The sequence below is a fragment of the Chrysochloris asiatica genome, unplaced genomic scaffold (assembly GCF_000296735.1).
Source record: "Chrysochloris asiatica unplaced genomic scaffold, ChrAsi1.0 scaffold00017, whole genome shotgun sequence".
NCBI lineage: Eukaryota > Metazoa > Chordata > Mammalia > Afrosoricida > Chrysochloridae > Chrysochloris > Chrysochloris asiatica.
Genome location: NW_006408535.1, coordinates 29,941,744 through 29,967,531, shown reverse-complemented (window position 1 = coordinate 29,967,531; position 25,788 = coordinate 29,941,744). Strand labels below are relative to the sequence as shown.

The 25,788-nt window shown below is 44.7% G+C and overlaps 1 protein-coding gene across 1 annotated transcript; it reads left to right on the top strand.

Annotated features, from left to right (window-relative positions):
* Positions 1 to 3,487: 3,487 nt before the first annotated feature.
* ABHD4 (abhydrolase domain containing 4) lies at positions 3,488 to 20,347 on the top strand. The gene is made up of 7 exons (XM_006835459.1): positions 3,488 to 3,549; positions 8,700 to 8,788; positions 10,566 to 10,938; positions 11,096 to 11,250; positions 14,691 to 14,802; positions 19,410 to 19,596; positions 20,258 to 20,347. The coding sequence occupies exons 1-7, from the start codon at positions 3,488 to 3,490 to the stop codon at positions 20,345 to 20,347; spliced, it is 1,068 nt and encodes a 355-aa protein (XP_006835522.1).
* Positions 20,348 to 25,788: the final 5,441 nt, after the last annotated feature.

Genomic DNA, 25,788 nt, shown 5'->3' with positions numbered 1-25,788 from the left:
GGATGACATGGCAGGCAATATATAACAAAGGCTACCAGAGGAAAGATGAAGGTAGTAGGAGACATAGGGAAAATGCAATAGTTAAAGTGAATAGAGGTAAATACTATTAGCTGTTGGTACATGGAAGGGACTGCAACCATGTAACAAAGCCAAGTATAGGAGTTGTTGAATATAAAACTGATTATCTGCTCTGTAAACCTTCAGTCAGTTCACAATTAAAAGTTTAAGAAAAGTAGAGACTCATGGGAAAAGAGAAAGACCTTCACTTGTCTTGATACAATGGCATGCATGTTGACACAGTGGAATGCAACAATGGACTTAAATATAGTAACCATTCTGAGGATGTTACAGGAACTGGTAACATTATGCTCTGTTGTACGTAGGTTCACTATTGTTGTTGTTAAGTGCCATCGAGTCGGTTCCGACCCATAGTAACCCTGAACAGGGTTTCCGAGGCTGTAAATCTTTATGGGAGCAGAAAGCCTCATCTTTCTCCTGCAGAGCAGCTGGTAGTTTCGAACTGCTGACCTTGCGGTTCGCAGCCCAATTCGTAACTACTACGCTACCAGAGCTCCTTTAGATTCACTATAGTCAGAGCTAAATGGATAGCACCTAACCTTTAATGTAAGGCTGGTTTGCGACACAGAGACAAGCTAAATGGATAGCACCTAACCTTTAATGTAAGGCTGGTTTGCGACACAGAGACAAAGTACTAATGCTTTTCTGCACAATTACAAGAGATGTGGTCTAGAGAGATCTAATCAATTCTAACCTGTGTTTCTTACTTCAGAAAAAGGACATTCTAGGGTGGCAGCAGACAGAAAGTATCAGTATGTTTACAATTACAACAGGTTATATTTCCTTTTGATAATTGTACTCTTAGTGGCATTGACTAAGTGATTATGGTATTCTCATGGCTTTGAATAAGTATTTAATAATAATAAATGATAACAACAATACTAAGTAACATTTTTAGCATAAACAAATGTACTAAATGTTTATTTGAATTATCTTGGTTAACCCTCATAAGTCACAAGACACGACAAGATAGAAGAAAAATGAAGAGATGCTAAATAACTTGCCAGCAGGTTTGCAGTGGATAAGTAGGAAAGCCAAGATTGGTCTTAACCCACACTGCTAACCACAAAATCCATGCTTCTAAATTATCAATGGGTCTCCACAAGCATCCACCTGAAATATGAATGTTGTTGTTGTTGTTAAGGGCCAACAAGTCAATTCCAATCCATAGCAACCCTGTATAGCATTTCCAAGGAGCAGCTGGTGAGCTTGAACCGCCGACCTTGCAGTTCAAATGACTTTGCAGTCTGATGCATTAACCCACAGTGCCACACCAAGACTCCAAAGTATGACTACTTCCTAAAAACATAGTTTTCTAGTAGCAACCTAAACCAATAGTAATAGAATCTCAGAGGACAGGGGTTGTAAATCTGAATTTTTTACCAAGCTTCCAGATGATTCTGAGTGGTACAAACAGAATTGCTCAACTACTAGCCAAAAAGTTGGCTGTTTGAACCCACCCAGAGGTGCCTGGGAAGACAGTTTGAGTGAGCTGCTTCAGAAAGGTCACAGAGCCTTGAAAACCCCTATGGAGAAGTTCTACTGTGAACACAAGCTGTTGCTATGAGTTGGAGTCCTGTGCAGACTGACGTTTAGAATTACTGTACTTTGTTGAAAGAATGAAAGAGACAGGTCTTCTACTATTTGTAGTACTTTGTCCTGTATCTTGCAAATTCCTCAACCTCTAACCTCTGTAAATGCCAGTTCTCTTTAACGTTAAGCCCTTATAATGATACTCAGATCAGCTTAACACTATGTTACAAGAAAGAAGAAATCTCTGAATCTCCTGGGTCCTGGATAGGAAGGACAAAGAAAAACGCTTCGGCAAATCCTTCCACACCAGCAGTCTCCCCACCCAACCACCTTAAGTCTGGTTTTAACCGAACCAAGGCCACAACCCCAAATCAGACAGCTCCAGGAACATCAAGTCCTATTTATTCACCAGTTTGAGTGAATACTGGAATCAACCTCAAGATTTAGCCTTTGTACTGAGCAAGCTTGAGGTTCGTTCATTCAGGAGCCGAGCTAAGTTAGACCCATACCACCTCTATACCTCAAACCCCATTCCAGCTATCTAAAGCAGACCCCTATTTCTGGGGTGGGAGATCCTTTGAACTGAGGGAAACTGAGACTGGACCACACTTATCTTAGAGCAGAGAAATGCCTATATTGGCAATGTCAAAAACTGAGTCAATAGTATGAGATTTAGATATGAGGTTTATTCTGGCAGAAAATTCAGAATTAGGTCATATCAAGTCACAGGTAGAAAGGTACTCTCCCAAGTGTCCGTAGCTATTGGGTTGCATTGACAAAACACAGAAGCAAAGAAAGCTTACTTCTGATTGGCATACAATTTACTAATGAAATGCTATCAGGATTTCATTGGTTAGGGACGGTAGATGGCCTGTTTTACTGGGGTGCTAGGCTTAAGTTTCTGTAAAGACAAGTCCTAGGGGCTTGTCCACTCAACCACCCACTCAACCACTTGTGTCATTTTTGCCAACCCCACAACTCTATTTTTATTTCATTTAACAGCAAATAACTAACTTCCTTAAGGAGTTCTGTTAGTATAGTGGTTATGAGTCCCGCTAGTAAGCTCAAGGTCAGCAGTTTCAAACTACCAGCCGTCTAGGGAGAACAATAAGGCTTTCTGCTCCCATAAAGATTTATAGCCTCGGGAACCCTATACTCGCTATGAGTTAGAATTGACTCCACAGCACACAACCACCACCACAGCTAACTTCCTTAGGGTTAGTTCTGCCAGAAAGTACCCAGTTATGTCCCTATTATTGCATGGGACATAATTTTACTAAGCAAATTATTCGTTGTTTATCTAGTTTAACTAGGCACACTGGATTTTAAATCTTGCAGCCTATTTGGGGTACAAGCCTTTAGGCCTTTTGCTGCAGCCTTCATCTACTGATGCTGTCTGCTCCCACAAACATCTAATTGGAAGGCACACTCAGGAAGTCTTAGAAAGGAAAGGAAGTCCAAAGAGCGTTTGCAAGTGTAAAGGGGAATTTCCATCACTTTTTAAATAACTACTAGAAGACTGAGGGTTGATGGGCCTCCTGTGAGGTGGTTTTAGTACTACCTGGAACCCTCTCTGCCTCCCAAATGTGTGACCAGGATTACTATCCTAGTTTGTGAGGCCCGCAGGGACATCTCTGCCTGGACACATGTCAGTAATAGAAAATAACAAGAAAGGTCTCTACTATCTCAAACTCCTGTGAAGTTTTGCAGCTAAGCCCCGGGTGCCTTGCCCTCCATCCCCACCCTACCCCTCCGGTCCAGTACCTGTCTTAGCCTTCTGGTGGTCCCGCCTCCAGGCCGGGCGGCGGCGTAACCACGCCCCACTTTGTTATCCGATACTTTTCTGGGTCAGCTGGTGCTGGCGTCAGGCGGAGGGATGGGCTGGCTCAGCTCGACACAGCAGGGCTTGTTTACTATGGCTGATGATCTGGAGCAGCAGTGAGTTAATCCTGTCTCTTTTTCTTTTTCTGTCTCTGTCTCTGGGCTGCGATCCTGGGACTGTCTGTGACTGAGGAACAGTTTTAGACACCTCTCCGCCTTTCCTTTTTCAGGTTGGCTTCAGGGGAGGACTGGGGTTCGCGTTTGCTTGCTTTGCTTTTGCTCAGAGGAAGGAGGCGGTAGCAGAGCTTGGGGAATGGTGGCAGATAAACTTGCCTGCAGCTCAGCGGTTCTTACTTTCCACTGCTCCTCATTCTCTAGTCGCTGTACTCTGGAATTTAATTCGATTTAGTGGTGATTTCTGATCCTGAAAACAAGTCTGGAATGCAGGTGCGGGGGTGGCAGCCCGGTGTGCTTGTCCCGACTTGCCCCTCTAGGACAGTGTTGGCGGTGTGGGAAGAGCGCCCCTTAGCCTGGCCAGGAGAAGGTGGAGGGGAGCTATCTCCCCCGCTGGGATTGTACTGGAATCATAGGCGTACACGTTTCATTACCTCTTGTGCATGGAGACACTTAGCCGCTTGCCATTCTAACAGAGAGTGGCTGTAATCATAACAGTATTTCTGATTCAGTGACTTCAAAATCAGGACTATTTTAAAAATCGTTACTACTGTCTCAATGGTATAAAGTTTGGGATGCCACCTGTAGGTGGTGACTGACAGTTCGGAGTCGGATGGGAACAAGGAAAAGTTGCTTTGAGAAGAATGACTCAGCTCCCAGTCAACCTTTGGTTTCACAGGGACAGGGCCTTTCCTGGATTCTCTGGGTCCCTTTTTCAGAGCCCCAGACTGGCGTCCTGCAAAGATCATTAACTTTAGCAGTAATGAGTAGCTTCCTGGTGCCTTGCTTAAAGAGCTCAACTGCTAACTGAAAGGTTTAAACCATCGTTTAAAACCACCAGCTGCTCTGCAGAAGAAAGATGTGGCAGTCTGCTTCTGTGAAGATTTGTTGTTGTTAAGTGCCATGGAGTCGGTTCTGACTCAAAGCAACTCTAGATAAGGTTTCCAAAGAGTAACTGGCAAGATTGAACTGCAACTTTGTTGCAGTTCAGTGCTTTATCCCACAGCACCACACCAGGACTCCTTGGAAACCCGATTGTTCTACTCTATAGGGTCACTATGAGTCCTATAGGGTCTGTCGTATAGGGCCACTATGAGTCGGAACAATAGCATTGGGTTTGGTTTGGAGGTTGCTTAAAGAAACTGCCCAAGAGAGCTGCTTTCTAAGATGACTTTTCCCAAGGAAATTTACAATGTCTAGAATGTCTCAGGGAAACACTGGATATTCAAACTGGGAAGAGATGCAGGTAGCTTGATGTCTTTTTATAGTGAAGAAACCTGTGTCTATAGAAGTTAGGAGACTTGTCCAAGATCACACAAGTCTAAAGTAGACTTCTGACCCAGCATAAACCCTTGTGCTTACCCTGTACTGTGATGAAAGTTCTCTAGAAGAACTTTCCACCCTGGCCAGGCTAAATTCATAGCTAAGTGGCTTTTCTTTTCCTTGTTTCGATCTCCTACCACACCCTCACCTCCCAACAATAGTGAGCAGATACAGTATGCCAGGCACCATTTCTGGTGCTTTACATGGAATATTTTTACTGAAGAAACAAGGCAAGGAAATGCTCCCTGAAGAATTTCTGCTAAGCAGCCCACTGTCCCATAGGGCAATGTTTCTTTTGAGTTCTGCTGTGGGTACACACAGGGCAATGTGGGGTCTAGCTGTTGTGGTCTGACTTGTCACCAGCTGTATGATGTGGAGAGAAAGTTCATCTCTTTTTTCAAAAATAAACCTGTTGCAAGCCAATTCCAACTTATGATAATACTATGGTACAGAGTAGAACTATCCCGTAGGGTTTCCAAGGCTGTAAATCTATACAGAAGCAGACTGCCACATCTTTCTCTTGCAGAGCAGCTGGTGGGTTCAAACTGCTGACCTTTTAGTTAGCAGTCAGGTGCTTAACCACCGCACCACTAGGGCGCCTTACCTCTTCCAACGTTGTTGTTGTTGTTAAGGTCAAGTCAGTTACCTGCTGATAGCAACCCTGTATAGGATTTCTGAGGAGTAACTGGTGAGTTTGAACCGCCGATCTTGCAGTTGAAACCGACCTTGTGGTCCAGTACTTTCCATAAGACCGGCAAAAATTCTATGGACTTGGTCTTATGCTCCAAGTCTGGAAGGAATTCCAGTAGAGTATTAAAAGGGTTCGGAGTCTCCCAGAATGAAATTGCTTGAGGCTGTCATCTGGCTTAAGCCATTGATGTGCTACTGTCAGCTACAATCTCAGTATTTCTTTCAAACTTCAAATAGTCATTGACAGTTGCAACTTGCAAAACATTGGGAATGTAGACAGGACCTATGATTTATCTGTAGACAAAGAATTTTGAGGGGAGTCTACCCTCTGTTGGTGTGGCGCTGTGGGCTAATGCGTCAGACTGCAAAGTCGTTTGAACTGCAAGGTCAGTGGTTCAAGCTCACCAGCTGCTCCTTGGAAACCCTATACAGGGTCTCTATGGGTCGGAATCGACTCGACAGCACTACAACAACAACAACAACATCCTGTGCTAGATCTTATTCTTTGTGTTTTTCTGCTGCTGCGGTGTGCTGTCAAGTCCATTCTGACTCATAGCGACCCTGTATAAGGTTTCTGAGGTTGTAAATCTTTATGGGAGCAGAAACCATCATTTTTCTCCTATAAGTGGCAGGTGGATTCAAACTGCTGACCTTGAGGTTAGCAGTCCAACAAATAACCCACTATGTTACCAGGGCCCCTTCTCTGTGCTTTAGATGAATTAATTCATTTAATCTTTAAAATAGCCCTATGAGGCCAATAATATTACTACCTCCCTTTTAAAGATGAGGAAACTGACAAAAAGGTTAAATACTATGCCCCCAAATCACATTGCTGGTAAGTGGCAGTGCTAGGATTAGAACTCTAGTTTTCAGGTATTAGCTCCCAATCCCTAACCATTGCTGAACCGTATACTTCCACAGATATTCAACAAGGCAACATAGTCTGGATTATATTCCAGATGTTCAAGGAGGGTGAAATCACTAGGTTAGAGTGTGGGTAAAGCTTCAGTGCTTTCGCTGAACTCTGAAGGGAAACTAACACTGGAAGCGCCTGAGTATCCTAGGATCTAAGTAAGGAGCCCTGGTTTTCACCAGTAGCTAAGTGCATCCCTACTGGCTTGAAAGGTCTCTAGTTCAAACCCTTCCCAGGCCTCTGCAGGAGAAAGATGTAGCTGTCTGCTTCTGTAAAGATTACAGCCTTGAAACCCCACTGGGCAGTTTTACTTTGTCCTATGCAATCTTTATGTATCAGAACCATCTTGACAGCAACAGGTTTGATTTAGGAACTAGGTCTACAAAGGTACAGACACAAGAATATGATCATTTTAATTCAGACCCACTCTAGGAGTGGAGAGGATTAGAGAAAGGTTGGAGAAGTGAGTTGAAGTTGGCCTTTAAAGAGTTTGGACTGCATTCTGTAGCTGTTGTATTGTGACCTCAGTATTTTGAGCAGGCTATAGTAAGGGCCAGGCAGCGTTGCCATAGTCAAGGCAGGGACATCCTGTGGAGGAACAAGAGAAACCATTACCATTACCCTAACACATTACCATAGATGTATCAGGACATGGGACATCCTGATACATCATTTGAAGCACAATTTACAATTAGGATGGGCCCTTCGAAATCATTTAGTCCACCTCTTCATTTTATAAATAAGCCAATTGATGCCCAGAGAGGTCACACAGCTAGTTAAAAAAGTCCAACTGGAACCCAGATCAGAAACCCTGGTTTCTCAGTACCGCATCTCTGGACCTTCCAGCCAGCCCCTGCTCTTCAAAGCCATATACAAATACTCTTAGTATACAACCACAGTTCCATACTTTCCTCTGTTTCTGAAAGGAGGTGTGACTAAGGGCAAGCCAAGGCTTCAAAGTGGTCACAACAATGACCCTTCCTATAGTTGGGGGTGTCCACTCCATAACTTCCTTTATCCGGGCAGAGTTCAAGAAGAGAAATAAATAGGATGAAAAAGGAATAATAAAAATTGCCATTTACTGAGCACCTAATTTGTACCAGGCCCCTTACAAACTCGCTTACGTATATAGACACTCAGGTTACTGAAGAGAACAAACTAATTATGTTCATAAATGTTTTGTGATTCAGATTCAGGTATTTTTTTTTATTCCAAAACCAGTTTCTTTGACCTCTACCCTGCAAAGATTTATAGTCTCATGGGTATGAAGGAGAAAGCAGGTGTTGAGGGAGGTGTGGGCTATCTTACTTGTATTGCCTCCCATGAAAGTGAAGACATACGTGAGCTTCTACTCATTTTACAATCTGGAAAACAAGGTCAGAGGCAACTGAACCTTAAACAAACAAACAAAAAACACACTACCATCAAGTTGATTGCTACTCATAGCAACCCTATGTAGAGTTTCCGAGAGTAAATCTTTAGCAGATAGCCTCATCTTTCTTCTGTGGAGCTACTGGGAGGTTTGAACCGCTGATCTTGTGGTTAGTAGTCCAGTGCTTATCCTGCTGGCTTAGGACTCCAACCTAAGTCTCCCATTTCCTGCTCCCAGCCTACCCCATCTATCTCCTTGTGTAAGGCTGGACTGACTACCTATGTGTCCAGTTGGTCATTTACACAATGCTCTGCACTTCTAGGGGCTTAGAGACGGGAGCACTCAAGCCCCAGGGCCCTGCTATCAGGGCAGGTGGTGTGGGAATTTTTCTGTCCCGTCCTAAAAGAACACCTAGTCCCAAGATGGCAAAGGAGTAACTGAAGTATCAGTGTTTTCTGTTTTTCCTCTTAATCTCCTAGAGCATAAACTATGATAACCATTAACAAAGGGGGTTGTGAAGCTTAACTGAGATAATAAATGTGAAAGAGCTTTGTAAACTGTAAAGTGTTGTGCACATGATGTTCTGAGTATCTGTAGAGACAAGGGACAAGCTAAGCTGTTGGACTGGGACATAGAGTAACAGTCTATCAGGCAGTTAGGGAATTGCTGACTGCCTGGGGAGGCTAGGAAACACCCTGAACCCTGAGAAAATTTTTGTAACTGTCAGCAAATCTGAGAGCATCAATGTTTCCTCCAATGTTGCCCTTGAGTATCTCTGTGTTCTCTCTGTCCCAGGCCTCAAGGCTGGTTGAGCAGCTGGCTGCCTGCTTGGCGCCCCACATCTATGTCGCAGCTGAAGAATGTGGAAGCCAGGATCCTCCAGTGTGAGTAGAAGAGATAGCTTCTTTCACTTCATTCGGGAGGCCTAGGAGTGGGTACAGGATCTGCCCAAGGCCTGGTGCACTGAGCTGACTGATTCCTGGTTAATAGTACTTGGGGTGGGTGGAAGGGATGGCAGTGATTTGAGAGAATACCATATTCTATGATAATGGTTCCTCAACTTCTATCCCCATAACTATCATGCTGGAGTCCTGGTGTGGAGCTATGGGATAAAGCACTGGCCCGCAAGGTTTGTTTGAACCACAAGATCAGCAGTTCAAACTCACCAGCTGCTCCTTGAAAACCCTATACAGGGTCACTATGCGTCGGATCCAACTCAACAGCACTTTGTTAACAACAACAGCCATCACACCCTAGCTACAACTTTCACAACAAACACTATACCCTCCCACCCACCCACTGCTATCGAGTCAATTCCAACTCGTAGCAACTCTATCACAAAGAGTTTCCAAAACTGTAAACCTTTGCAGGAGCAGAAAGCCTCATCTTTCTCTCATGAAGCAGCTGGTTGGATATGAACCACCAGCCTTGTGGTTAGCAGCCCAGAGCTTAACCTACTGCACCACCAAGGCTCCTACACTATGTTGTTTGTTGTTGTTAAGTGCCGTCGAGTCGGTTCCGACACATAGCGACCCTGTACAGGGTTTCCAAGGGTGTAAATCTTTACGGGAGTAGAAAGCCTCATCTTTCTCCCGCGGAGCAGCTGGTAGTTTCGAACTGCTGACCTTAAGGTTTGCAGCCCGATTCGTAACCACTACGCTACCAGAGCTCCTACGCTATACCAGCTTTTAATACATGAACACATACGAGCACACACATTCTCACCCTATGTTCTTCGTTTTCCCATATTCTCGTTTCTGTTCCTCTCTCCTTTTGCACACAAGCAAGCGCTTCTTAGATTTACCACCTTCCTGCCCAAGGACCACCAATCCTGCATTCTTTAATATTATTCCCCTGTTCCATGCCTCACCACTTGTCTGGTCATCACAGCAGTTTGTGATTCCCACAGATCAGCTCACGTGAATAGTGTTGCGTTACGTTGGAGCAGGTCATCCCATGAGCAGCCCTTAGCTACTGATTCAAACAGGACCTTTGGACCATGTTTCCCCATATTTTCCCAGCTGTTCTTCCCTATCCCACTCATTCCTACTGTCCCAGCCTTAGCCATCTTCTCTCTTACGAGCCTAAATTCAGCCGCAGAGCAGCCACAGGAAGCAGCCTACTTCATCTGTGACCTCTGTCCACTGTCTCCTGTGACAAGTAGAGCCAACATTGCCCCATAACACCACAGCTACCAGTTTCTGAGTTTGGTTTTTGGTTTGTTTTTTTGTCTTCTGTTCCTCTTCAATAGGAAAGATAAACCAATGGCTCAGTCTACACCATCAGACCTTCCACCTAATGGACTCCTGTCAGAAGCTACCTTCTCAGACACCCTAAGCAGCATATCTGTCATCCATCAAACACATAGAATGATGGGCTATGTAGGGTCAGTGGTAGCACTGCCACCTTAGGCCCAAAAGGAGTCAGGCAATTGGGGAATAAGATAATCCATCCTATGTCCTATAGAGTAGATGGCCTACAAATTAAGCTTGGAGTTGAACTCTTCAGGATATGTGTTCAGAAGGCTATGGAAGGAAAGGGGTGAGGGAGGTTAGGAAGAGTTTGGGAGTAGGAAGAGAATTCTGCAGAGTGGTAGTCCAGGCAAATGATACTATCAGCAAGCAGTCTTACTGATTTTCCCTGGAACTCTCCCTTCCTCAGGTCTGCAGAACAAGTTCCTGGCTCGATATGTGTCCCTTCCAAACCAGAACAAGATCTGGACGGTGACTGTGAGCCCCGAGCTCAAGGACCGCACCCCTCTGGTGATGGTACATGGATTCGGGGGCGGCGTGGGCCTGTGGATCCTCAACATGGATTCACTGAGTGCCCGCCGCACGGTGCACACCTTTGATCTGCTGGGCTTCGGGAGAAGCTCAAGGCCAACATTTCCAAGGGACCCAGAAGGGGCAGAGGACGAGTTTGTGATCTCAATAGAGACATGGCGGGAGACCATGGGGATCCCCAATATGATCCTCCTTGGACACAGTCTAGGAGGATTCCTGGCCACTTCTTACTCTATCAAGTATCCTGAGAGGTAAGGAGGAGTCACCCTTCTCCCTCATGATCTAACTCCTTGTCTTCCTGGAAACTTCCCAGTATTCTTTGCTAATAGCTCTCTCCTTGCCAAGTAATTAAGGATTCTGGTACCTCAAGTTAATACAACTTGTCTTCTTTCTCCTGTGTGACTGTAGAGTTAAACACCTCATCCTGGTGGACCCATGGGGCTTTCCCCTCCGACCAACTGACCCCAGTGAGATCCGGGCACCGCCAACCTGGTTGAAGGCCGTGGCCTCCGTCCTAGGGCGTTCTAATCCACTGGCTGTTCTTCGAGTAGCTGGGCCCTGGGGTGAGTAGCTTTCAGAAGAAACTCTCTCATTAAATCAGGGGTGGATGACTCATTCTAGAAACCCCACTGCTTCTGGACTCCACCATCCATGTTTGTTCATGAAAAGTGGGGATGGGCCTAGGAACTTCGGAGCATTGTTTTTTAAAGCTATTAATCTGGACTAGATCTTTTTATTTGAGGTTTCAGAAGATCCTTTTTTCCTTCATCTGCTTGAGAAAAACTTTCCATGCAAGGGGCAGAAGAAGCAGAGAAACGACCCCATGCCTTGGCTAGACTTCCATAAAGAGGAAGGGCTGTGGACTGACTCTTCCTCTCCTGAGTTGCTATGCCACGTGCGTGAGTTCTTACGTCAGAGAGTTACTGATCCAGCCCTGGTGTGCGGCACTAAGTCCCATCTCCACAGCTCACTCAGCACTTCTAGCAGGAAGAGTCAGAACCAGAGCCTCCAACCCCATCCACAGCAGCGGGCAAGCTGCTCCTACCATGGCTGACGACAGGCAGGCACCACGTGTTCATCTGCTCTATGGCACCTAGCAATTAGTTCCTTGTTACCAGTTGCTGTGCAGTTGATTCCAACTCATGTGATCTCATGTGTGTCAAAGTAGAAACGTGCTCATCAGAGTTTTCAGGCTGATTTTTCAGAAGTCGATCACCAGGCCTTTTTTCCAAACTGCTGCTGGGTGGACTCACACCTCCAACCTTTTGGTTAGCAGTTGGTGTTAAGTGCTGTTGAGTCTGTTCTGACTCATAGCACCCATGTTTAGGGTTTCTGAGGAGCAGCTAGTGGGTTTGAACTGCTGACCCTGTGGTTCACAGTCCAGGGCTGATCTTACAACATCACACCAGGACACTTAAGATTGGTTAGCAGTGGCCATCAGTTAATTCTGTGGGAAACAGAAGAAAGGAGATGAGGGTGGGGGAAGCCAGCTTAATGAGTTTTGTCCATAATTCCTGACATTCTGGTCTCACGCTGTCAGCACCCTTCCCTTCTTGGTAAAAAGTATATTCCCTTTATGAAAAAGATTGGTGAGCTCTATCTTGTATTAATGAAGTCCTGGTGTGGCGTTGTGGGTTAATGAGTTGGACTGCAAAATCATTTTAAACTGCAAAGTAGGTGGTTCAAGCTCACCAACCACTCCTCAGCAACCCTATACAAGATCACTATGGGTTGGAACCAACTCAACGGCACTTAACAACAACATCTTGTATTACTGGATTATGTATAGATGTTGTTCTTAAGTGCTATCGAATCGGTTCTCACTCATAACAACCATGTGTAGGGTTTCCAAGGAGCAGCTGGTGGGTTTAAACTGCCAACCCTCTGGTTCGCACTCCCATACTAATACTACAGCCCCATGCCAGGAGTCCATGTAAATACAGTAACACTCAATAGCCAATAGTTAGGAATTAATTGTTAGTGGCTAAATAAGAGTTGGCTCTCTAGGCCTTTCAAGAGAAACAGAATGGCACTGGATAAAAGAAAAATGATAATTTGGGTAGAAGGCAGGAGTTTTGGAGTTTAAGAATTTAAAGAGAAAGGAAGACTAGCATGAGACCCAGGTGAAAGAAGAGCAAGTGGGCAGAGAGGGCTGACCTTCTTTGAGTTCTCAGCACTGTGGAATCTAGTAGACTGTGATCCTTTTCCAGGGAGATGGAAAAGATGGTGCTAGCCACTCTCCCCTTTCCTGGTCTTGCATTTGACTGGGTTCATGTATAGGTAGCTGAGCTATTCTGGTTGGAGTGGTTAACTGGCATCCAGGGAGGATTGTGCCAGGAGGGAGGAGGGCAGCAGACTGAGCCTGTAGATCCTTGTTCCACCTTCTGGTCCACTTCTCACCCTCCTCTGCTTTTGTTACTAATAGAAAGAAAGATGAGAATTTGTCTCTTAGGTCCAGTTTTTACAGTTCGTGTTGGAAGTCCTACTGCTTGTGTGTTAACTATAAAGAAAGGTGAAAGGAACAGATTGCTCTAAAACATACCCTGAGATACCAATGTTAAGTTCACTCTTCACTAGTATTCTTTTACAGACCTGAAAACGATAGGGCTCTTGGGAGGTGGTCTAGTTTCATCTGCTGCCTTCAGAAGAATAAGAGGCCACAAGGGTCTCAGAGAAAGAGAACAAACATCTCAGTGTGTAAAAGAAAAACATCTGAACCATAGTTTTTTGTTTGTTTTTTTAATGTTTTATTGTGAATTAGGTGATAGTTTACGTGCAAAAACATTAGCTTTACATTCATCCTATCGTATATTGTTTCATTGCCATGATTACAATCCCCTTCATGCATCATCAAACAACCAAATAGTATACCCCACAAGCCTGCCCCTCAGTTGTCAGCATACAGCCCCTCACCATCTCTGAGTCTAGAGACCCCAACCACTCTATCTCTTTATGTCATCGTCTCTGCCTCCGTCTCTAGCCTCACTGTTTCTCTGGGTAGGGTCCCGCACTCTGCTCCTCTCCCTTGATGGTCCCAGGGACCTCTGCTCCTGGACTCAAAATCAACCACTCCCCTCCTTTTACTACAAAATGTCTACCTTTACATTTCCAACCCTCACAGTCAGTCCTGATAGCAATTATTCACTGTTGTACCACAGAGACCTATCCCCATCTCCTTTGATCAGCCCTGCCCAGACAGATTGGATACTACTCAGTGGCGATTCTACCTTCATCTGCCCCCGCTGGATCTAGGCTCCCTCTTGAAAGCTTGTAAGCCAGTCACTTCTTGCCTTTGTAGCCCCCCCCATTTTGGGTAGCCAATTTCCAAGTTGCCCATCCCTGTCTACCGAGGGGGTGGGAATGATCCTCACTGTAAAGATTTGTTCCTTCTTTTGAGCTACACATCCATATATGTAGATCAAGTTCATCAAATTGTATCAAATTACTTTTTTTTACTCTTCTTTCTTCTTCTAGTTGAGTTCTGATCATCCAGCCATTGCAGCCAGGTCAAGTGGGTATTATCTGCAAGTGTGGGTGTTTTTGTGCATATCCCCTCACATCTTATCAGTTGAACGCTTCATTCTCCACTCTAGTCCTCTGTGGCTATGTCTCTGACTCTGGGCCCAGGAGTTCCCAGGTCTTGCTATACTTCTGGCCAACCAGGTGTCTACCCGGTAAACCATAGACTCTTGTGAGACTTGAGATCTTGGAGGACAAGATCCTGGGACTTCATTGAGCTGAAAATAATCTGGTTCACCAGTGATGTTAACTATCTCTAAATTCTTTGGTAACCAATTAACTGTCATTTTTAGTCCTTTAGTATCTGAGTTTCCCAATAGACCCTCATTCTCTCTGTCACTTTAATGTTAAATATAAAAAGGAATCAAGCAAGTCTTTAAGAGAAAGAATATTCCGTTTTAAGTCATTAAAACCATACATAAGCCGTAGAGTCTTGTTCTCTTACTAAAGCTAGCTGTTCCATATTTTTCTGTTCACTCTCTAGGACCTGGCCTGGTTCAACGATTCCGGCCGGACTTCAAGCGCAAGTTTGCAGACTTTTTTGAAGATGATACCATATCCGAATATATCTACCACTGTAATGCACAGAATCCCAGGTAAGGACAGGTGCTGGAGTAGACAGGTTTGGAGCTAAAACTTCAGCTGCTGGGAACCTCAGGAACTAGCCCAGGACCATTCTTCTTCCACAAAGCCCTGACTCAGAGGAACACAGAAAGTAGACTTAATCATTTCCAAAGAGCCGCCCCCCCACCACCACCACCAGGATTGTAACAATGGGATATAGAAATTAACACACCTATTCCTCTGGTAGCGTAGTGGCTACGAATCGGGCTGCGAACCTTAAGGTCAGCGGTTCGAAACTACCAGCCGCTCCACAGGAGAAAGATGAGGCTATCTACTCCTGTAAAGATTTACACCCTCGGAAACCCTGTACAGGGTCGCTATGGGTCGGAACCGACTCGACGGCACTTAACAACAACAACATTCCTCACTTACTGACTATATTGTTATATGACATTTTACATTAACGACAACTTTGAAAATCTTCTCAGGTGGCACCTTCAATGTGGTTCAGGCCTCACGGCCACAGTAGGTCCTGGGGCACCCTTTGTGGGATACCCTGAATGATACACCAGAGGCGCTGGTGACAACTGGGCCACATAAGGGCTGGTGACTGACTAGCTGCAGGATGCTTTCTCTCATTCATCCACGACATCTAGGTCCAGCCACAAAGGTCATGAGGCTACAATGTTATGGTGTAGGCTCATGGGAGGGTAGGGAGAGGTTGGAAAAGGGCTCTAAGGTGCTGGGGAGGTGAGAAGAGGAGGAGAGGGAAGGGGACCACACAGGGCTACAGGGGCTGAGGTGGATGGAGAATGCAAAAGATGCCTATCCAGGGTAAATAAATGGTGGTAGGAAGAGGATGAGTAGGACTCCCTCCCAAGGTGGGTGGCAGGAGGTGGTGGGCAACAGCCAGCCATCTACAGAGTCTGTACTGGTGGGGAAGGAGGTCCTGCCTCACTAGTAGTGCCCCGAGATGTGCTGGGGGCACCTGGAACACCAGTGCCGAAAATGGTGCCAAAGACAGGATGTGGCCCGTGACTATTGCATTAACACTGATTCACATTAGGAACTGGTCTTTGGAACTTAACTCTGTCCATACATGAGGAGCGGGTGAAACTTAACTGTGGATAAAAGACAGTTAAATGCTCTGCCTAGCTCTAGAGGAAGAACCTCTCTCTGTCCTAGAGATAGGCAGTTAGCCAATGGGCAAAAGATCTTTAAAAATTTTTACCTCTTTTTTTTTTTATTGAAAAAGTAATATGAACCTGGTATTTTTAAAAAGGAACAAAACAAAACAAAACACAAAAAACTGCATAGATGGTTATAAACTAAATCTTCTTCTGCCCCAGACCTGGTGTTCCCCCAAATAGTCTTGATATTTCCAATCTATCACATGACATGGTTCCAAGAACATCTGTGTATATGCACCTTCGCACACACATGGGACTGTAGAATACATTCCTACAAACACAACTGCTACACCAAAGAATGTGCATTTAACATTTAATTTGGGGTGTTTTGAAAATAGCTGTTTACTAGAACAGAACTCCCTTCCAGATATTGGAGCCTCCCCGGAACCTTGAGAAGTTCATATCTATCTATGAGTGTTTACACAGCAGGCCCCACCAACCTTCTGATCCGAGTCTTGGCAATGGTGGCAGCCAGAGCAGAGCCAGGGAGGTAATCTTCCCCTGTGGCAGTGCCCTGTGAGAGACTGATACTGTGGGTGGCACTGCTTCTGTGGAGACCTCACCCTGAGCTGCCAGGAGGCCCCCGGGAGCCAAGGTCACTGGGAGCAACAGCACTACCCTCTTTGTTCCAGGCAGTCCACGTCTCCCATTGTGAGTCCATGGTCATGAAGGTGGGGATTTGCATTCCAACAGTGCTGTCTGAGCACTAGCTTGAAACCCAGACAGCTTTTTTTGGGCAGGGTGGGAATGTCTGTCAAACATTCCACAGGAGCTCAGCTAATTGGAGGGCCCCAGTTAAGCAATAGAATAGAAACCCTCAACTCAACAGTCAAGTCAGGTAGTCCTCTAGCTTCCTGCTTTCAACTCCTCTCTCAGCCCCCACTGGGCTCAGTGCCAATCTCATACCCCCTGGAGGCCCCACATGTCCAACCTGGTCTTTTCTTCAGCCCCAGACCTAATTCTGTCCAGACAACCTCCCAGTGTCAGCCACAGTATGTGTAATCAGGCAACCTGCATGGACTAGAGGAAACAAAGATGTTATCAGTGAATTGGATGCCATCAGTGATAACCAACCCCCTAGTTCTCAGATACCGTCATTCAATTATTAGGTGGCTATTAGTCAGAATCAACTCCATGGCAGTGCATGGAGGTTTTACAAGTTGGAACCCTGACAAGTGTGCAGAAACGTTACCATCCCTTTCAAAAACACTAAATTTGGCCAAGGGAAAAGTATTTGGGAGGGTATCTATAGTTTCACCCAAACTTATGGGTTTTGTATATATTTTCATTTTTCCAGTTTGTGGATGAGAAAATAAAGGTATATTCTGGTTATATGACTTGATAAAAGCAAAACAAAACAAAACAGCTGGGATTTGAAGTCATGTCTATCTGCCTTCAAAGTCCATACTTGGTCCACTGTGCTGTGATATCTTAAGGGAACAGTTTCTGGTGGCCTGGAGAGAAGTCAGTCTCCCTTCATCCCAGGAGTGTGAGGGAGACCTGGGAATTAATGACACTGAGCAGACCTAGCTTGGTGGGTGGCAGTCTCTCTTTTTTTTTCTTTTACCTTTACATTGTGAATTGAGTGAAGGTTTACAGATGAGATCATCAGCTTTACATTCAACAAATGGTGCACTTTGTTTCATCTCACTGATTGCAATCCCCTTCATGTATCAGCAGTCTTCTTACTTCCTCCCTTTGGCTTCCCTTTTACATTTTATATTTTTTAAATGAACAAAGCAAAAATATTTGATGTACACATAGAAAACAAAAAATATATATTCATTTAAATGCCCAAAGGGCATGTTCGGCCAGCCAGTCTCCTGTCTGCAGGCACACAGCCTTATTTGATCTGTGGGCCTAGAGCTTATAGCTGCTCTGTCTCTCCATGTCACCGCCTCCTGGGTGGCAGTATCTTAAACATGCCTGCCTTCCACAAACACAAATACTACAGACTAGCTCAGAGAGCCCAGCTTTGTAGACCACCCCATATAATATGTTCCTAGCAAGTTCTACCTAAGGAAATGTATAGGGAATAAAGTAGATTTAATTGGCACTTGTTGCTTCTCACTTAGTACAAATTTCTGCTCCCCCTGGACCCTTGTAAGACTGAATTTTTAATTCCAGGGTCGCTTCGGAAGCTCCTCTTACCAAGTTCTATAGCATTTGCTCCTCGGAGTTCAGCTCAGATGTCTTCCTTGATTCCCTCCCTCACCTCCAGACAGGTTACATCCCCTGCTTTATGTTCTCATGGCACTCAGCCAGTCTTTCACAATTCTTGGGAACTTTAAAGTTAAACAATTAGTCAAATAATTAGTAATATAATACCTACCCCCCTAAAGTGTAAGCTAAAATGTAAGTTCCAAACTAAGAGATGGCGGCCAAGAGGCAGACATGCAGAATGTGCCCTTTGGTGGTGTAAATTATTATATATGCCTGAGTGTTTAAAAAAAAAAGAGCTAAAGTGAATAGAGAGAAATACTATTAACTGATGGTACATGGAGGGGTTCAAAATCATTGTAATTTCCCTGTAAACTTTTACTCAATCCATAATAAAACCTTTATAAAAATAAAATAAAATAAAATGTAAGCTCCAGAAGGCCAGGCACCATTTGTGTCTTGCTCATCTATCTTCAGTCCGCAGCCCATAACGATTTGGTGAATAAATAACTCATTCCATTATTGGATCATGGTGTGGCACTATAGGATAACACTGGACTGCTGACTACAAGATTGGTGGTTCAAACCTACCAGCTGCTCCCTGGAAATCCTATACGGGGACATAGCTATGACTTAGAACCAACTCAAGCACTTAACGACAGCAACCACGTTGTTGGACCGTTCTCCCTGCCTTGGGTGTTTTCTCTAATATGCCCTCCTAAGCTCTGGTAGCGTAGTGGTTACAAATCGGACTGCTAACCTCAAGGGCGGCAGTTCAAAACTACCAGCTGTTCCACAGGAGAAAGATGAGGTTTTCTGCTCCTGGAAAGATTTGCAGCCTCGGAAACCCTGTGCAGGGTCGCTATGAGTTGGAACCGACTCCATGGTACTTAACAACAACAACAACTCTTCTGTAGGAGCTCTGGTAGCTTAGTGGTTTTGAGTCAGGCTGCTAACTGCAAGGTCAGCAGTTTGAAACCACCAGCTCTTCTACGGGAGAAACATGAGGCTTTCTGCCCTTGTAAAGATTTACAGCGTTGGAAATCCTATGCAGGGTTGCTATGAGTTGGAACTGACTCCACGACATACTACCGACAACAACCAACAACCAACTCTTCTGTGATATGAGACCCCTGAAGATTCCATTTTCATCTTCTAATCTTACCAATATTAAGCCCAATGCTGACCTCTAAGAGGAATACAATGACTGAAGAGACCAGCAAGTTGGCATTTGATGTTGTAGGGTTTATTCTATTAGCCATCACAACTCTATTTTTCTTCTCTACCAGTGGTGAGACAGCATTCAAAGCCATGATGGAGTCCTTTGGCTGGGCCCGGCGCCCTATGTTGGAGCGAATTCATTTGATTCGAAAAGATGTGCCCATCACCATGATCTATGGAGCCAACACCTGGATAGATACCAGCACAGGCAAAAAAGTGAAGCTGCAGCGGCCAGACTCGTATGTCCAGGACTTGGTATGTGGCGTCACTCCAGGTGGAGGGTTGAGATGAAAATGCTGTGAGTTAAATGGCAGCACATTTTTATTTGTCAGTATAGATAAGCCTTGGGTTAGTGAGGGAAAGAAGGATAGAGGAGTTGGGGTGTTAGGAGGAGAAGGAAGGGAAGGAATGGGCAGACTGAGATGAGGCAGTGGATTGGAAAGGGTTGGTGGTTCTCTTTGTAAAACCAGAATTAGGGACTTCCCACCGCTATGTAGCCCATTTCATCTAAAAGGCAGGCCAGTTACATGCATACAGCCTATGTAGACTGTGAGTCTGCTATAGTAGTGACAGCTCTTGAACCTTTCCAGTGCCTGTCCTTCTTTCTTACCCCACTCCACCTTCATTTGCCAATAACATGTTGAATTAGATTGGATACGACCAGAGTTCTGGATGAACTGAACAGATTGGTGCTGGGCTAACATGGAAGGGGAGGTATAGAGAAGGGCCATGGGAGAAGCAGAATGGGATATTGGGATTTGTTGACTCCCACAAGAAAGTGCCAAGATCAAGGGAGAAAGGTGAATGAATAATAGACAAGCAGGTTTGAGAAGAAAAAAAATAAAATAATGGGACAGCTTTCTCTAGTCCCTGGAATAAAGGGCCACCCAACCCCTGGTGGTTTCTCTTTCTACAGGAGATTGAGGGTGCCTCGCACCATGTCTATGCTGACCAGCCACACATCTTCAATGCTATGGTGGAAGAGATCTGCGATTCAGTTGATTGATCTGCTCCACCTAGAGGAAGAGGAGAAAGCCAGAGAGAGTCTCTCACCTCCCTGTCTGCTTACTCACCCCCTCTGTCCTTTCCCTCACCAACTAACATGTGTCAGCCAAGCAGAGTCTTAGGCTGTCCCCAGGGCAGGGCCACTGTGAAAAAGAGCACTCCTGACCCCATGCTGACGGCTGGAGACAGAAGCCACAAGAGACCTTGAGCTGCCACCCAGGGAAAGAGCATAAAGGGCTATGCAATGCCCCCCCATTCTCTCCATGCCAAGTGTTATCCAGATGATGGTTGTGAAGGGATTGCGCCAAGCCACGTTTCCTCCCTGTGCCAAAGGGAGGGCCAACCTTTCTTCCCTGGGCAAAGATGACATTCCCAGCTCTGGAATATTGGCGGGGATAGATTCCAATCAAAAGCGTCTCCTACCACACCTACTCACCTTGTTCCCTGCCAGTCCATCCAGGGTCTGCTTGGGACCATTTTCCATTTGACCTCCAGGAGCATGGCCTAGAGCTCCCTTGGCTTTCACATTCCCTTTATAATCTAGAGATCGACTGAAAGCCTTCCTGACAGATGAGGAAAGAGATTCACTGCAGGACCTGGCTGGCCCATGGTCACACAGCTCTGTGAGATATGAATCTGTGGCAGAACTAAGGCTAGAACTCAGGTCTACTGGCACCCAGTGCTCATTGCAGACTCCATTTGCTAAGCTTCTGGGCAGGTACCATTGCAGTACAACTGGTCACTGGCCAAGGACAAGCCCACCTCTGTCCTCATTACAGCCCCTTTGTGCTGGACTGCTGTGTTCCTGTTCTGTGACTCCATTCTAGCTGCCTAAGCAGGGACACAAGTGCTTCCTTCTTTGCCCCTTGTTCTCCCAACTAGGAGGCCTCTGGTCTTCCTCTGTGCCTTGGGCCCCAAGCCCCACCTGTAGTCTAGAGCAAGGGTGGCCCCTGGTGGAAAGATGGGGAAAGACCCTACAATCCCACAGCCCTACCTGGAATCCTCCATACACACTAGTATCCACAGGGTTTTTCTACCTGCCCCAGAGCTGAGGCATATCTTGAGCCCCTATTTAGGGTCCACTGGGGAGCCTCAAATCAGCAGAGCTCCTTGTCCTCATCAGCCACAGGATGATTCTCACTGCCTGACCTCCATCTTTACATATGTTCCCAGTCTCTCCAGCTCATCCCTACCTCCAGCCTACCTGTCAGCCCTTTTCCTAGGACGGGTTCCAGGTGCTGCTCTGAAGTTTGGGGCAGTTGGCTGGGCCTGTCCCCCAGAGCCAAGGCAGCACCTACCTGCTCCCTCACTTTTATAAAGCTAACTCTCACCAGTATAGTATTAACTCCTGGTGCTTTGTACTATTGGTCCAACTGCTTTGGGCTCCTTTTCTATATTAATAAAGAAATGAGTGAAAACTGCTGGCAGTGATGATGTGTAATGTTGCTTTGACAAGAGTGGTGGAGATAATAGTGAGTTTCCAACAATCCATGTGATCTCTTGAGTCAGAAGGTACCCCAAGAGGTAGCAGCAGCTTGCACATCACTCCCTCTCCTATCAGTGCAGTGTTTGCTCACTAGGCCCAGCTCATGCTCCTGGTCAGCACAGCACATGTAAATCACAACTGAAAAGTACTACCGTGAGTGATGAGGAAGACCCTCTGCAGAAGCAATGACTGAGATGAGCCCTAAGAAAAAGCAAGTGAAAAGGGAGAGAAGCCTGTGTGGAGAGAACAGAAGCCCAAGGCCCTTGGGACAGGAAATTGTTGGTATGTGCTGTCAAATTAGTTCCAACCCATAGTGACCCTATATAGGGTATCCAAGAATCAGCTGGTGAGCTTGAACACCAACCCTGCAGTTCAAACTTGAACCCACAGCATCATACCAGGGACAGTAGCTATGAAATGAGATTGGGAGGTCAGTAGAGATCAGCTCATACAGGTCCTATTCCTCCTAAAATCACAATAATAGGGTCAGAGTTGTGTGGGGAGTGTTACAATCAGACTTGAGATTTGAAAAGATCACTCTCCGTTCTGTGAAGGATAGTAGAGGGAGATGAGTCCCTGAAGGAGAGCTTTGATGCTACTGCAATGATCCAGGCAAGAGATACTATTGGTAGCTTGGACTTGGCCTGTGGCTAATGCAAACAGAAGGAAAAAGATGGAAGACATAGTTAGGAGGTAAAATCAAAAGGTTTTGATGCCAGGAGAATTTGTGCAGAGCAAGCCGGAACATGTATTGATGCAAATCAGCATCATTGCTGTTCCTTAATAGGAAAAACTGGTTAAAAGGCCATGCTGGAGTCTTGATGTCTGCACTGATTGATGATCCTGCCCTCTTTGAAAGCAGGCCAAGTGAAGCAGAAATTACTAAACCTGCTTGCATAACAGAACAACCTGGGGCATTGTTTTTGTTAGTTTTTTAAAATGCAAACTTCTGGTCTGAATTCACCAGTTTGATTCAATAGATCTGTATGGAGTTTAGCCAGGAAATCTGCATTTTAGGCACATTCTTTGAGTGATTCTGAGGCTCCCTATATGTTGACACTGATGTGAGGGACCTTGTATCTAGGACACTTGTGAAGAAACTCCAGAGTCATTTCTCTTCATTCAGAAAGCTGTACAACAAACTTCCCAAAACCAGCAGAACACAAACATTTCTAGGGAGCAGCCAAGGGAGGTCACTCAGATGCCATGTTTATTCTGCTAGGTCCACATGCGTGCATGTGTGCCAGCAAACACACACACATTCCGTCTGATGGGCATTCCTAACATTCCCAGGGCTGAGACTAACAAATCATAGTGAATGTACCACCGAATCAAAACCATTCTGGATTTATGAAGACAGTTCAAGTCATAAACTTAGGTCCTTCAAAGGCCTAGCAATTTATAAGGAGTGAGTCCACAGATAGAAAGGACAGCGACTCAAGGTAAGGTCTGGGAGGTGTTCCTCTGTCCAGTGACTAGCAGGAAATGTGCTAAATTTAACTTCCTCCTTGGAATAGACACCATAATATTTGTGCTAAAAATGCAGTCTAGTTTCACTGCCAAGAGGGTGATGAAATCTTGACACTCTGACATACAGGTTGTAGATTAACAATTCTAGTGGCTGATAATAAATACAATGTCTAACAAATGGTATAAAACATCACTTTTCTCAGGGCCAAAATCTATTAAATAGAGAAGAGGTAGTCTCTTTAACAAATGGTGCTGGCAAAACTGGATATCTATTTGCATAAAAATGAAACAGGACCCATACCTGACACCATGCACAAAAACTAAAGATGGGTCAAAGACCTAAATGTGCAACCTAAAACTATGAAGATTATGGATGAAAAAATAGGAGCAAACTTATGGGCCCTTAGTTATGCCATAAATAGTCTACTAAACATAATTTAAAATTCACAACAGCAGAAGATAAATAACTGGAACCTCTTAAATATTAAACACATATGCATCAAAAGGCTTCTCCAAAAGAGTAAAATAAGAACTTATCAATTGGGAAAAAAATTTTTGGCATATTTTTTACTGTTAGTTGTACAGAAAACTTCAACACCTCAACAGCAAAAAAGACAAGCAATTCAATTTTTAAAATGGGCAAAGGACATCAGCAGACACTTACCCAAAGAAGACATTCAAATAGCCAACAAATATATGAAGAGATGCTTGCAATCATTGGCCACTGGTGGTGGTGGTGGTGGTTTGCTGTTGAGTTGTTTCTGACTCATAGTGACCCTGTATAGAGTTTCTGAGGCTGTAACTATTTGCAGGAGCAGAAAGCCTCATCATTAGAGAAATGCAAATCAAACAGCAATGAGATATAATTTCACCCCAGCAATTATAGCAATGATCAAAAAACAGAAAACAAAAAAATGTTTATGAGTGTACAATGGTACAACCATTGTGGAAAATGGTATGGAGCTTCATTTAAAAGCTAGAAACAGAAATACCATTTATGGTTAGGAGTGTTTGAGTCAGTTCCCAGTCATAGCTCCCTATGTACAACAGAAGGAAAGACTGTCCATTGTTGCAGCTAATGCCACTCCGTCTCACTAAGGATCTTACTCTTTGTTTGCTGACCTTCTACTTTACCAAGAATCTTATCCTGCTTTAGGGACTGGTCCCTCCTGATCACATGTTCAAAGTACATGAGACAAATCTCTCCAACCTCCCTTCTCAAGAGCACTCTGGCTGTATTTCTCCCAAGACAGATTTGTTTGTTCTCTGGCAGTCCATGGTATATTAAAAATTCTTCATCAACAACATAATTGAAATGCATCAATTCTTCTTTAGTCTTCCTTATTAAAGGAAGACTTTCACATGCCAGTGAAGTGATTAAAAATACTATTGCCTGCATCATGTGCACCTTATTCCTCAAAGTGACTTCTTTGATATTTAAACAAGTCTTTTTTTTTTTTTTTAAGTTTTATTGTGAATTATGTGATAGTTTACATGGGAGAACATTAGCCTTACATTCATCCTGTCGTATATCGTTTCATTGCTATGCTTACAATCCCCTCCATGCATCATCAACCAACCAAAGGCTCTGCAAGCCTATCCCCTGGTAGTCAGCACACAGCCCATCTCCCTGTCTGTGTCTAGAGTTCCCACCCATTTCATCTCTCCACGTCATTGTCTCTGCCTCCATCTCTGGTGTCACTGTTTCTCTAGGTAGGGTCCCACACTCAGCTCTTCTCCCTTGATGGTCCCAGGACCCTCTGCTCCTGGACTGCAAAGTCAACCACTCCCCTCCTTTTGCTATAAAATGTCTGCTTTTACATTTCCAACCCTCGGAATCAGTCCTGATAACACTTATTCACTATTGTACCACATGAGGGCTATCCACATCTCCACCCAGACAGATTGGATACTACTCAGGGGAGATTCTACCTTCCTCCATGCCCTCTGGATCTAGGCTCCCTCTTGAAAGCTTGTAAGCCAGTCACTTCTTGCCTTTGTAGCACCCCCATTTTGGGTAGCCAATGTCCAAGTTGCCCATCCGTGTCTACCCTGTGAATCGAGAGGGTGGGAATGATCCTCACTATAAAGATTTGTTCCCTCTTTTGAGCTACATCCATAGGTGTAGGTCAAATTCATCAAACTGTATCAGATTACTCTTTTTTTCCTCTTCTTTCTTCCCAACTTTTATTCTTTTGACTCTCCTGAACTTGTTTTAATTTTCTTCAGCTTCACCTGAATTTGCAAATGAGCAATTGATTGATTGTTTCATAGTCTGCCCCGACCTTATTTTTGCTGATAATGTGGAGCTTTACCACCATCTCCTTCCACAGATATAGTCAATTTGATTTCTGTGTATTCCACCTGGGGAGGTCCATGTGTATAGTAATCTTTCATGTTGTTTAAAAAAGGTATTTGCAATGAAAAAGTCATTGGTCTTGCAAAATTCTATCATGTGATCTCCAGCATCATTTCTATTACTAAGG